The sequence below is a fragment of the Nannobrachium achirus genome (genome assembly GCF_963921795.1).
Source record: "Nannobrachium achirus genome assembly, chromosome: 1".
In the NCBI taxonomy this organism is placed as follows: Eukaryota; Metazoa; Chordata; class Actinopteri; order Myctophiformes; family Myctophidae; genus Nannobrachium; species Nannobrachium achirus.
Window position 1 is genome coordinate 15,207,344 of NC_137810.1, and position 14,699 is coordinate 15,222,042.

The 14,699-nt window shown below is 42.6% G+C and overlaps 1 protein-coding gene across 2 annotated transcripts in view; it reads left to right on the forward strand.

The window, feature by feature from the left end:
- The window catches only part of ryk (receptor like tyrosine kinase), a 69,220-nt gene extending 57,661 nt beyond the window's left edge, over window positions 1–11,559 (forward strand). For both annotated transcript variants that reach the window (XM_080725344.1, XM_080725345.1), the window contains 7 exons: window positions 653–739; window positions 3,343–3,412; window positions 4,074–4,206; window positions 6,135–6,244; window positions 6,737–6,896; window positions 8,470–8,606; window positions 11,338–11,559. In XM_080725344.1, coding sequence (XP_080581470.1) covers window positions 653–739; window positions 3,343–3,412; window positions 4,074–4,206; window positions 6,135–6,244; window positions 6,737–6,896; window positions 8,470–8,606; window positions 11,338–11,449 — 809 coding nt within the window. In that variant the 3' untranslated portion in view covers window positions 11,450–11,559. The remainder of the gene's footprint in view (window positions 1–652; window positions 740–3,342; window positions 3,413–4,073; window positions 4,207–6,134; window positions 6,245–6,736; window positions 6,897–8,469; window positions 8,607–11,337) is intronic.
- Window positions 11,560–14,699: the final 3,140 nt, after the last annotated feature.

The window sequence follows — 14,699 nt, forward strand, 5'->3', positions numbered from 1 at the left end:
TTCAGGGGTCTTCAACAGGGGGTCCGGGGGGACACTGCAGGGGGTCCCCGAAATTGTTGAAAAAAAAAACAAAAAAAACTTTATATATATATATATATATTTTTTTATTTAAAAAAAGAAAGAAAAATAATAATTTGTCTTTAAATATAACAAAAAACATGATTCTGTCTCTTTTGAATAGCTTGTATACAAGTTTATTGTGCAATTGACATATTGTTAGTGATAGATTGATAGTATTGACATTGGTTCTCAGTTATTAAGGTATGTTTATAAATGGCAGTGGTACAGCCACTTGTACATGCATGTTGGATGGAGCAGGGACCCCCGAGGTAGGGGGTCCCTGCTCCATCTCCCCATCAGTTTGGGGGTCCCTGGCCTGAAAACGTTGAAGACCACTGCTGTACTGTATAGGTAACTCCAAATGGCAGGGGCGTGCTGAGGTCAAGTGAAATGCCCTCACTTTGGCTCATGTCAAATAGGATTTTCTCCCGTGTGAGGGACCACAATCAGTTGGGCACCACCTCTGCTTTCAGGCGAGCCAAACATGGCAGCCAGCAAGCCGGCTGGCATTTCCTTCCATGAAAAGAGGTCTGCCCTTCTTTACCCTCTTGCCCTTTTCGCTCACATTAAATCTACCGTTTGTCTTTGACAGGGACCTTTGGTCGCATCTTCCACGGCGTGCTTTTGGACGAGAAGGACCCCAGTAAGGAAAAGCAAGTCTTTGTGAAGACAGTGAAAGGTAACTCGCTTGGCTCCCTCAGAGCAAACATTGGTGTCGGGAATTACGCTTTTATGACTTTATCCCCATCGCCCACCTTTTAATGGGCAACTTTCCGGGAAGGTACAATAATGGAGGGGTTGTCGGTGACCGTAAGCGTACATGCTGGGTCACTTGGATCAGATGTGTTCAATGTGGGGGTCCAGGTGGGGCAATCGGGAAGGAGAGGAGATGAATATATATATATATACTGTATATATATATATTCTAAACAAGATTGTGAACCTTGAAAATGTTGAACCTGGCGTCCCTATTTTGAGCATGTGATTATTGGAACATTTCTTTTCAAATATTTCCAAATTGCTTGATAATAGCAGAACTACTGTACAATCTCACAACACGTTGCAGTGTGTTGTGAGCATAAAGATCAGTTATTGCAGATTTTTTTTTCGTTTTGTTTCCATTTTGCAATGTTGTGTCTACAGATAGAGGCTATGTATATTGAGGGTCTTTTTTGAATGGGGAAACCCTGGCAAGTGTCAAGATCTCCGTGGTTTATTTTCTGACTTTGATAGATACAGAAGACCATTATGAACACTAGTACATTACAGAGAACACTCTGCTGCTAGGTGGCGGTATGCCTTATGTACTGTGAGCTACATGGCCTTACGTGGCTGTGGCTGCAGCGCGAAAAACAAATAGAAGACAACGCTGCAAGCAAACCATGCAATCATGGTGCATTGGTGCAATCACTCAGCAATGGGGAATTGCAAATGTAACAAGAAGTGGTTGGAGGATGACAAATATCGTGGCTGAATTACGACGTGAACTTTGTTACAATGGAAAGTGGAAACTATTAAAACAATGGGTGTTCAAGGCAGTTATGTTAGCTAATCTGCACTGAATATTTGTATTTCATGTTTGACAAAGTATGAGTCGGGCATTAGTAGGGGAGTTTCAGATATATTTGTAGCCCCTTGATAGCTGTTTTAATTTTGTTGACTAAAATAGAACTAAAACTAAATTATGTGTTATTCAAAGTTCAGTTCAGTTCGATTTATTTTTCAGCGCTTTTGGACAATTGAATACAAATGTCTGTGTTATCAGTGCAGCTAGATTTCAAAAGAGAAGAAAAGGTCCAAGGCACAGGTTGTGAAGTCCATTTGGCATAATAAAGTGTCCAAAGTGCCAAAAAAGGGGAATAGGGAGAAGCATACCCCTGAAAGACTAAATCACAATTTGCTATCAAAGTTAACACTGCTTGCCTGGAAACCAGGCGAATCTGCCAGTGCAAAATAAAAAGAAACACTCGGCAGTCTGGGCACAATCATGGTATGCAAATCTGGGGAGGGTTTACCGCCAGAGGCATTTCCTATATTCGCCCCTTGGAAATGCAGTTTCCCCACAGAGATTCCAGACTAATATTCACAAAGTGATATTAGTCTGGCCATGCATGTTCCACTGCCAGCTGACCCTTGCCCTCTCCATTCTCCTTTGTTTACTCAGGGCAGGGTGGATACCAGTCAGCGAACAATATGCTCATGCCACTCTTGTTATGATTAAACACACGACTTCCTCCGCTATGCCCCTAGGGCAGGAAACGATACTGCTTCCCTTAAGTAGAGAGCGACAGTGAAAGCTGCACATAGAGATTAAATAGTGAACCTTTGCCAGCTTGGCAGTAGTTGGTCCTCAGTCCCAGACTCCCAGGGTTCCCAGTCCAGTTGACATAAGTGTTGACAGAGTGCCCTCAGAGGGTCACAGACTGACCCCTTTTAAGGAACAGTTCACCAATTCTCAACCCTGTCTTCATCCAGCCATCACTTCTCTTCATTTTTATAAGCTGGTACCATTTTTGCTACACACACACACACACACACACACACACACACACTCTTTGTGTCAGATTTGGGCTATGGACCATTCAGAAACCTTCCTACCAGTGATATTGTCTGTAGGCAGGCTTGATAAATTCAAAGATTTCAAACGTATTTAAAAAAAAAAAGAAAAAACTAGATACAAGAACAATTATTTCAGTGTGCTATCCTTCCAGTAAGAGAGAGGCTGTAGTTTGGTAGGCAGGTTTCTGAACTGTCGATAGCCCACCACTGAGACACAGAGAAAGTAAATGGCAATAGTGGCATCCAATTATATGAAGAAGACGAGGTTGATGTCAAGATGGCTGAAGTGTTACTTTAAAGGCCTCTCTGGGCCCTAAATCATTGCCAAGCCATGAATACTGCAGTCACACATGAGCTTCATAGGCGTTGTAGTCGACTCAAGCTGAGGCGTCAGTTTCCATGTTGTCTTGCAGGGCTGTGCACAGAGACAGCTGGAGTGCCAGGTTTCCCGTGTGTAGTTTGTTTAACATAACTTGGAGTGTTGATTCACTGAAAGAAAACTACAAGCGAAATGCTGCCAATTGGGGCCAATGCACATCACTTCTCTGCTATTGGTTGGCGCCCGGTCAAGGTTCACCAGTGTTGCCATGTCTGATGTGTCTAAAGCACATGGGTGACCTTGGCTCTCTCTTAGCCAGAAAGAGGATAAAACGTGCATTGCTTCAGTGCTTCTATGCTGATTCACAATAATATTATTCCCTCTCATATGACTTTATTTTCCAGACCACGCATCGGAAGTGCAGGTGACGATGATGCTCACAGAAAGCTGCAAGCTTCGCGGCCTCCATCACAGGTGCGTCACCCAAACACTGCGTCTGTGCGGTCTCCTATCCGAATGGCTACAATCAAAGGCTGATGAATGAGTCATGCTCCCGCAGACTTCCGTGTACTTTAGTGACATAATTTCATCATGTCTGAGACACAGACAGAAAACGAAAGCCCGAGTGGGGATCGTATTGGTTTCGTCATCGTCTCGTCGTGCTGACGTTCTTGTCGTCAATGTGAAAGAAGACATTGGTGGACCGACACCACTACAGTGGGATTGGTCCACCAAAGATGGGGGATTTCGGTCCAACACAGCTCATGAGGTTGAGACATCGGGTGTATTTTCAGCTGTGTGTCTGTGGAAGATGTGAGCATCATGAAATCTGCCCACACCTTCCTCTTTCTGTTGCTGGGGGCAGCGTGTCAATGTGGAAGTGTTTCAGAGCTACTCCTTCCGCTATGATTGGGAAAGAGTGACCCCCAATCACTCTCTCACACACGCACGCACGCACACACACACACACACACACACACACACACACACACACACAATCAACTCTCATACTTTTATCCCTTCCCATAACCCCTCTGACACACATTGTCATGCAATGAGATGAGTGTGCGTTAAAGTGCCCACACAACTACTGTCATCAATCAAGTGCTGACATGTTGACTCTCCCCGTTTCCAGAAATCTGCTGCCCATAAGTCAAGTATGTACAGAGGATGGAGAGAAGCCCATGGTGATGCTGCCCTTCATGGCCTGGGGCAACCTCAAGCTGTTCCTGCGGCAGTGCAAGCTGGCTGAGGCCAACAACCCACAGGTGAGATGCTGGAACGCCATGCGGCGGCCGGAGTCTCTGCAGTTTTTAAGAAGCTCACGTCCCCCCATTATGATGAATTACAGATCAAGGCACGAACTAAACCCCATGGCTGAAACGAGATCAGGAAGACGGTTTCTCCCTTTGCCTGCTTCACAGAACATCCTCTGTTTGCAATTGACACCAAGCGATGATGGCGCGTTTCCAGTGTTATTAGGAGGATTTTCAATGCGGTCTTAAGAGCTCATGCTCAGGGCCACAGATTTTTTGTTTTCTAAGAAAAGACAGTCAGGCTTTTGTTCTCGTTAACCCCAGGGAGGGTTTGATCTACTTGGCGTAGGCACACTGTCGATCCAAACCAATCACTCAGGCACAAAGCGCAACATTCACTTTAAGAGGTACACTTTGGCATAGCAAATGCTCCCCCACCTATCCACAAGATGAAGCTTGCCACCCATTTACATTAAAAGAAAACCCTTTTGTAAAGCTTCAGGTAACGTCAACAACACCTTAATTCTCAGCTGTGTCATTATATACTTTTGGCAGGTGTAGAGGCTGACAAAGACATAGTCATTAACTTCTTCCTCGTGCTGTTGCAATAAACATCAATCCAAAACAATATCAACAGTGTAAACAGTCGGGGGGTTTAGATCAAACTGTCTGGAACGCACCGAGGTAGCATAGCATTAAAGTTTGGCTCTCGTTCCGAGAGTGAACATCTGGTTTTGAAGTAACAGCGTCGTGCACATCGCTCAGTTTTGGAACAGCTGTCATTTTCTCCCTGGCAACGTGAGCCGATCCATCGCCTAATTGTGCACAGTGAACCCAGAGATCTCTGGCCGTGTCGCCAGGATCCGTAAATCCCGGAATGAATGATACCTAGGCTCGGTGACTTCTTGAAGCTTTATTCACTGGTTGCCAAGAGTTTGGTTCCCAGTCCAGTTGATATGAGTTGAGTCACACTATCAGATAAAGAGGGGGGCATGTTAAACAGTTGTAAATCTGCATCTGAGCCAGTAATCGTCATGCAGTTGAGCGCGTCTGGCCGGGGAAGCATTACATGAAGAGAAGATGGGTGTACATAGAGCAGAGGCCTGCTCCTTCGGGAGCTGCCCTTACAGGGTATTACCACATCAATGCCTGTGTGTTCCTTTTTAACTCGTACAGGATGTTTATAGAAATGCATCCCAGTCCCAGTAATTGGTCTCAAAATTGCCACTGAGACATCAAGCGATACTGGTCAATTAGGTGGTTAATATGAGAGAAGCACTTTGGGGACTGCCTGACTTGGCTTATTGTTTCATGTTTATAATTTTATACATACTGTATATATAGATGCATGGACAGTACCACTTAATATTATGTCACCATGATGTCCTGTGTGTAGCCTATATTTTGATATATTGCCGGCCAGCTGAACATTATGAAGGATTATTCAGAAGTGTCTATTAGGCATGTACCGTTGTTTTTTTTTTTTTTTTGCATGTTTTGCAATTATTTGAATGAATATAAATGTACAGTAGCAATGCTTGAAAGCCCAGCAGTTCAGAGTTCGGGCTTGATAATCAATGTAAGGTCAAGCTCTAATTGTGTTATTTAGCACCACAACTCAAGTTATGGTGTCATGACAGTGTTCATGTATTTATTGAAAATGTATATGGCAAGTAATTGACAAATGTCCCGTAAAATGTCTGAACGTTCTGTCCGACAGTTTAAAATCCTAGTGTGACTTCTGACGCTAGCTTAATACTTGAGTAATGGCCTTTCCACTGTGCCATTTCATTGTTCAAGTCTTTTGCACTTGGGAGCTGTAAAATTGTCAGCTTATCCATGTCCCGATTTGTTTTTGTAAGGAACACAATTCATATGTTGATCAGTAGGGTCTCTGTTTCAGCTGACTTATTGTCTGTCTGCCTTGGGTTTCCTTCCAGGCTGTCTCTCAACAGGACTTGGTGTACATGGCCATCCAGATTGCATGTGGGATGAGCTACCTAGCCCGCAGGGAGGTCATCCACAAAGACCTGGCTGCAAGGAACTGTGTGTGAGTGTCCATGACCCAGCTTCCATTCCTTTCCTTGTACAACCTAATATATCATAACAAAACAAGCCTTCATCAGACTATTGTTTGCCAAAAGAACTGACAACAAACGTGCAGCTTGTGTTTGAATGTATCATGAAGAAAGAGAATAAACCTGCACACTCATCTGCTCCAATGTAATTTAATTATAATAACGTTTCGTTTCAAACTCTGATGAAGCACCTTGGCTTGAAACATTGTCATTAAATTACATTGGTGCAGATGAGTGCGCCTGTTTAATCTCTTTCTACACGATACTTTCCAAGCCAGCACCTCAACCAAGTGATGTGCGTATTCTATTCGTTTTTGTATGTGTTTGAAATTAAGCATCAACATACATTATACTTTGGTGTAGTAGGGGATGGGTTTCAACAGAAAGTGTTGACACTACATTGCATGGAAGTATACTATAAATTAGCCTTCAAAAGTGTGTTTGATTCTCTTGTCCCACAACAGCATTGATGACAACATGCAGGTGAAGATCACGGACAACGCTCTGGCCCGGGACCTGTTCCCCATGGACTACCACTGTCTGGGGGACAACGAGAACCGGCCCGTCCGCTGGATGGCCCTGGAGAGCCTGCTCAACAATGACTTCTCCAGCGCCAGTGACGTGGTGAGAACGCCAGCTCTAAATATACCGCTTACTTCCCGGCCACGATCTCTCTCTCTCTCTCTCTTCCAGTTGTATATATTTACATAATCACCTGACACCCGTCACTGCTGTCAAAATAGTATACGACTAAGATGGTTATTCTAGGGCCCTTTTTTTTAATAGTTAAATACGGTTTCTGGACGCGTGACACAGAGGGGGAGGGGGTGCCATACAGGAAATAGCGGCTAGTGATATGGGAGCCGTCCTTTTTAGAAGCCCTGCTCTCGGTGTGCAGGGGAAGGGAGGTGCGCCATTGGGGACAATGTGCCCCTGGCAGTGACAAACAGTGTTTCCAGTATGAGGGGAGCGAAGGGAGCGCTGCTATAGATGAGCAGGAAGCTCCGTCGCTCTTCAGAGACGCCCCTCTCACACAGACAGACGTGTCCCAGCCAGACATGTCACCCCACCCCCCGCATTCCTGCTGTGAAACAACCGACGTAGGTCAACACTTCTCTGCAACGACAGTTGAACTTAATACAGAGGCCTAGAGACTAAACTCCGAGCCACTGAGCGTCATCAGTGCATTTACTGCATTATGCGTCATAGTTATTGTGTGTAGATTTAAACATGCCATTAGTGTATCACCACACACCAGACATGCCAGTCGAATAGACTGAGAGGGTGGGATATGGGAAGGATGAGGCTTACCTGGAAATGTTGGCAGCATCATTGATGCTTATACAGAAACGGGGTGGATTTCCTCTTGGACAAACCCTTATTGGTCATCTCTGCGACCTATTGTCCTCGCCAACACTCATTTTCACATCCTTTAAAGGCCAGGGCTCAATTCGGCAAAGGTCACGCTAACACGCTGGCTTACCGCAAAGTTGGACTCTCTCGGGGACAATGAACTGTTCGACAGATAAGTCATCGTTAGGTATGTAAACACTGGACGATTTTAGCTTAGATAATTGGCAGATAATTGGTCTAATAGCTTGATTCCTAATGTGGAATGGAATGAATGGAAGGGACATGTACAGTATATAGCAGTTACTATGCAGCCTACTGAGCCTAGTTCCCAACCACATTAACCCTGCCTGGTGTTGTGGGCATGTAGATCACAATTTGTCATACTATGAAGTTTAGGGCTTAACTCATTTGTAGCCGATCCCGCGAATACTCGTGAAATATTAAAAGGTATCTAGGATGCCGATCCCGCGATGTCGCTGGCTATTTACTGTACTACTTCCGGCCATCAAAATAAGAGACTGGCCGCGGACGGAGCAGGCGGCCGGCACGCTGGACATTTAACCCTTTCATGTCTGTGCATTAAATGAGTTAAGTGATAAAGTATTTCCTACTGTAACTAGATGAAACTCAAAAGGCAGCACATACAGTACGCAATGACCAACCTCTTAAAATCAGTTCAAATATTTGGGAAACAGCATCAGTAAGTAGTACTGTATATATGACGTTGGCATCTGTCGTTTCCAGGAAGCATCGCAGATGAACACGCTGGTGCGAGACTGGTATGTTAGTGTCAAGTGTCAACGTCGTCGTTCACGTGCCCTGTGTTGTGTCAATGTTTCCACAGTGGGCCTTTGGAGTAACGCTGTGGGAGCTGATGACTCTGGGCCAGACCCCCTACGTAGACATCGACCCCTTTGAGATGTCTGCCTACCTGAAGGACGGCTACAGAATAGCGCAGCCCATCAACTGTCCAGACGAACTGTACGTCATTTAACCTTTTGACTCTACGTGGTTACGCAAGTGAATGAAAACTGAACATACTCCCACTTTCTGAGGCCTGATTTAAGACGTGTTTATTTGTGCTGCGATGTTGGATTACTTGGATTTTGATTGACAACAACATGAGGCTGGTTTCATTGGCCTTCCTCCTATGCCGTCTTGCTTCCCATGCGTACCATGTCTCCAGGGATTATTGTTAGTGATGAAATTCGCCAGATGTTCATTAGCTACAGTTATCCCAGCAAGAATGATAAACAGCAGTTCTAATTGTTCGAGAAGGAAAGAAAACACGATGTGCCCCCTTGCCTGCACCCGTGGCCATGTTTTATCATCAACATACACGCTCCTAATGTAAATGTGTACTCTCTAGTGAGCCAAGTGTGTGAGGGTTCAGCTCTCCACGAACGCTTCTTATTGCAGACCCCCTAGTACGAATGAAGCCCACCAGGGGAGCTGAATGTACAGCAGCCACCCGCATTGTGTTTATCAAATATCTTGCAACTGTCAGGGTGCTGAAGCAGCCGTGGTGGGGCTGGCCAGAAGAGAAAGGCCAGGCTCTGCATTAGCACAACACGGCGTGATTATCATGCCCACAATCAAAATTCAAATTTTAGGCTGTCACTAGGGCTGTGGCAATTATTTGACATAATCGTGATTATTTTTCATAATAGTCATAATCGTTTCCATGTTGAAACATGTTCATATATATTTTTTTTAAGTAAAAAAATAGTGGAAATAGCAGATCTACAAGCTCACAACGCGTCGCATCGCGAGGCGTTGTGAGTTTGTAGATTGGCTATTTCCACTATCAATGTTCTTTTTTAGGTATAAAGTTGTCAAATATGTCAGTCATTTTTTTAATATTTAGGTTATGTGTCATAACTGCCATGTGCAACTTCAAAGCTTACAAGCCAAACAGAAATGTAATTGTCAACAACAAAAACACAATTAAATCGTTAATCGCAATTACAGTATTTGAGTGCCAATTAATCATCATGTAAAATGTCATAATCGTGACAGCCTTAGCTGTCACTTTTTTTTGTATCAGTGGTTGGAAAGTTTTCAAATCTTCCGAGACAGAGCAAAGTTAATTGACGGAACATTTGATTGTATACTATAACCCGTGCTTTACCCTTGCATTAGCACATTCTCAAAAAAAAAAAAAAAGAGAAAAAAAAAAAACACTTGCACAGCTGGATTGCCAGTATGATTTGTACAAAAACATTACAAGCGATCCAAATCTCCTAGCATTATGCCATGACTTTGACACATATCCAAATAGTTTACATTTTCACCTGTGCACACACGATGGCATTGCTCAATGGAACGCTTGTTCAGAAGCTTGTTTCTCCCAGATAGGCAACATAATTCATAGAATTTACTATCAGGGATTTGTAACAACAATGCTTTCATAACTACGCCGTTGTCAACAACATTGGACCCTAGTACATCCCATCACATAACGGCTCAGTGTGGCTCCTGTCAACAGTGTCAGGGTGTTTAAAGTAATTAAAATGTCATTTTCCTGACGATGACTTTGTTTGAACCCAACTTTTGGAAAAAGTAACATTCCTATTCCTACTGAAGGAAATCCTAGTTGGGAGATAAGTATCAGGCTCTTGTGTAGTTGAATCTGTTTCCTCCTGAACAGAATAGGTGTTGAGTTGATTTCCCTAAAGGAAAAGGAGCCGCGGGGAAGAATCAGAAGATTCAGTACTGGTAACAGAATGAGATTATATCTAAATTCTTTATCAGTGCTGTACAGCCAGGTCCACTTCACTGCCTTCAATAACTGTTTTAATACCAAGAGATACTTGTGCTCTGGTTCTCTCTGCCTCAGCACAATGGACACACCATCCAAAAAACGAAGAAAATACTACAGACCTACATAGACCGTATACACAATGCACTTATATGTACATTACATACACATGGTACAGGATAGCATTACAGTACAGATTGTACACCAACAATGTGCGGTGCATATGGGTGCGTCAGCTGTTCAGCCTATGACCGCCTGTGGAAAGAAACTGTTATTGAGATGGGTGGTGTGTGATTTGATGCTTCGGTAGTGTATTTTAGATGGAAGGAGCGAGAACAGAACATGAGCAGCTAGTGTCCCTAAAGTGAAACTTTTATATCTCATTGTTCTGATCAATAATATAAAAAAAATGTTCCTATTTCTCTGTAAAAATGTTGACGTTGTGAAATGATGACCTGAAATGCATGCGTTTCACGTCATCGAGCGCACAGAATGTACACCCCTTTGCAGCGAGTGACGTAAATGTTATGAAATTGTGGTAGTTCTTTGCCAATGATTTCTTCTGCCGTCTTCACACTCCTTTGTAGTGGTCTGCAGCCCTGAGCAGTCAGGTTGCCAAACCACACTTTGATACAGCCTGTCAGAACACACTGTGGTACTGCGGTAAAAGTTCACAAGAGCTCTGGTACTCCCATAAAGTCTAGAGACACCCCAGAAAGACCGTCACTACTGTGCTTTTATTGGGGATGTATTTGGTGTTGAAACTCCTTGTGAGCGTGATTTGAAATGTTTAAAGTTTAGAAATCTACAAAGTTTAGAAATCTACAACTATCAACAGTTTCACTTTCAACAGATTGACCCATTGAAGTGTCAGGTCAGAATTGCTATTGAAAGCAGCTCATAATTTGCTGAGTCATCTCATTTGTCTAACCTGTGTGCTCTGCTTCATAGGTTTGCTGTAATGGCTTGTTGCTGGGCTCTGGACCTGGAAGAAAGGCCAAAGTTTCAGCAGCTTGTTCAGTGTCTCACCGAGTTCCACGCAGCGCTGGGGGCCTACGTGTGAGGGACCAGCCTTGATCTTCTTTGTTTTTTCGAAGAAGAACAGCCAAACCGGAAGTTTGTGAACAGCACTAATCTCGAGGAGCAACATGAACGAAATTGTGCCTTATCAAAAGAAAGAACAGACTTTCAACTCTGACATTTCTACTATGTACAGTGTTTTGGGCGGGCGGGGTGGGTTCTTAGTTGAAATGAATTTTTCATAGTCGATTTTAAACCGTTTGTTTTCAGAGCTAAATAAGGATTCTTTGTTTATTTCATACACTTTGAAAATGTAGTGGTGTACGCATTTTGCCAAGAGGACCTAAACAATGGAAAGACATTCTCTTCTCAGCTCGTCACTGTATAGGGAGACTGTTCCCAGAAGAAGCTGTTGTACCATCTTACAGCATATTGCTTTTTTTCCAATTTGAAACCTCTGAAAGCCTGATTTAAAAGATGAAATATTTTCTACAGTTTTGTATCTTAAGAGAGAAAAGGTGTACATTTGTTATTATGATAGAAATGCTTTGTGGAGAGCAAATCCACAGTGATATACTATGGGTACCAAAGTAGACTTGAGGGCTTCTCCTGTATGTTCCTTCCTATTATTCTCAACATGCTGCTTTAAGTCTGAGTTATACCTAGTTGCTTGCTGGTCTCGCACACAGATAATAGCAGTTACGTACTGTATGCTATTTTCAGTGGGCAACACCGACGTGCAACTAAGTATAATTCTGGCTTTTTTTTCTGCTAATGGTAAACTCTAGATTGGTACTGGAACCCTCTTCAGGTGTGCGTCTGTGTTGGATGTTTTGGATGTGTGGTAATGACGACCAGCCTTTTCTCAGTTGTCCTTGTAGTCAGGGGATATCTTTAGAAATAGTGTCAAATCCTGGAATAAATTCCTTACCAAAAAAAATCTTCACCAATGTGTTTGTAAAGGTGTCTAGTAACAAATCTCACAAATACTGAAATTCTGTTTCCCTAGGAAAATCTTTGACAGCTAGGGTAATTCTGGGTCTCATTCACTCACTATACACTTACTATAGGGGAAAAACTCACTCCCAAAAAATATGCTTTAAGTAGGATGTGAGGGGTCTAACTAGGTGTTCTTAATTATTCTGAATCCATTGCAAGCATTTGTTTTGCACCAAAAACATTCCTTGGGCTAGACATGGACCCCCATACCACTGTGAAAAGTGATGACTCATCACTAAACCATCATTTTATGGATGATTTTTTTTGTGCAAAACAAATGCTTGCAATGGATTCAGAATAATAAAAAACACCTAGTTAGACCCCTCACATCCCACTTAAAGCATATTTTTTGGGAGTGATTTTTTCCCCTATAGTATAGTGTATAGTGAGTGAATGAGACCCAGAATTACCCTAGCTGTCAAAGATTTTCCTAGGGAAACTGAATTTCAGTCTTTGTGAGATGTGTTACCAGACACCTTTACAAACACATTGGTGAAGAAATATTTTGGTAAGGAATTTCTTCCAGGACTTTTTAAGATATCCCCTGATTATTGGTTTTCCTCTGGAGGACACACACTGACGCTTTCACAGTCTGCAAAGAATGTGTTCAACCAGCAGCGAGGATCAGACCCTGGACGCCATGGGACTACGGATGCCTAAAGCACACTCCTCCCGCATGAACTTTATTTGAAAATATATCTGGAGTGGTTTATCAATGTTGCCAATTTTGGGGGAAAGTTGCCCTTTGTCCTTTTTTTTTTATTGTATACCAGCAAATCCCCATCTTCCAAAACAGGGTTGTCATTATTTTTTGTATTTTATGTTCAATTGTTCTGCGTCAGAACACAGCCTATCACAGGATGTTTTAGAATGATTTTGTGAATAACTAGAACACTAATAATCACTGTGAAACACAAAGTTGCCAGTCTGGCTAATCTAATCTTAATCTCTCACCTTTTAACATCTTTGTGATGTGTCTCTTTGGTCACTGCATGTTGAATTAAGGATATCTTGTAAATTGCTTTGTGAATTCATATCCACAAATTAAACGGGACCTGTTAAATACAGAACTGACGGTCATTTTTCAACCGCATTCAATGTATCGGCACATTGCAATGTTTAAATCCTCATCTCCTACATGGGGAAAATGAGCTTCATTATCACTTGGAAGTATTGGAGGTAAGCCACAGGCCCACAGACTTCGCTGTTTAGTATGCTTTGAAACCTGGGAATAATGGGTGTCGCCAGTTTCATACAGTATCTGGTGGGACAGACGGACTCCGTTGCATTTGTTTGCAGTGGCCATTGTCAAAGGCTGTTTTGTTTTAAGCTTTAGGGTGAAGTCACAGGAGGTCTGCACTTCATGATGGCGTCATGGAAATGTTCGCTAAAAACCCAGTCTGTGATGAAACCCTGTTAAAAACCACGTTTAACAAGATCCGTCCATTATACTATGTTCTGTGGAAGACAAAGAAAGCTGCTCGACTTGAAGTGGTCCACTCACTCAAAACAGATTTACGATGTTAATTACAGTATATGATGAAACTCAAATTAATGTGGTATTTTTTTTTTAATCAAGACTGTTATTCATAGGAGCACTGGTAATTTGGAAATGTCACTCTTGGAAAGACTTATGGGTAAAGGCTAAAGCTTTCCACATAGACAGGCTATATATTTACCTAGACATAGGCCTACAGAGAAACAACAACTAAATTATTGGTATCATAATATGATTAATTGAATATAAATTAGGCTACCGAACAGGGTAAATATTATTTGGTGGAAACTTTTGGGCCTAAAGGTAATTTGCTTATGGTGTATTGACTCATTTGATTAGGTCAATAGCATTTACCAATTAAAATTGGTTACCAGTGGTGAATGCCAATGATGGAATACTATGGTGGCCTATGTAGTCTTTTATAGACCTATCACAGACACAGACTGTAAAGTTATCGAATGGAGTAACTCCGGGTATTTCTATTCTAGACTCTTTGTCTAGTTGGGATATTTCACCAACATTTCATATTGGGTACGAATGAACCACAATTAAATGTTAAATGTAGGTTATTTTACATGACAAGAGCTAGACAAGTAAATAATGTTGGCTAGACAAACGTTTATTTTGAGTATTCTCGCACAGCATGCATAATCCCCTATATTTGGGCGACGTACTGGGGGGGGGGGGGGTGAGGGGAGGGGACAATAAGCACGTAGGCAATTCCATCTGTGAAGTTTGATAACGCAAACGTTTCAAAACATTTACGCGTGTAGTTGTGGGCTGAGTCCCGTCCCAT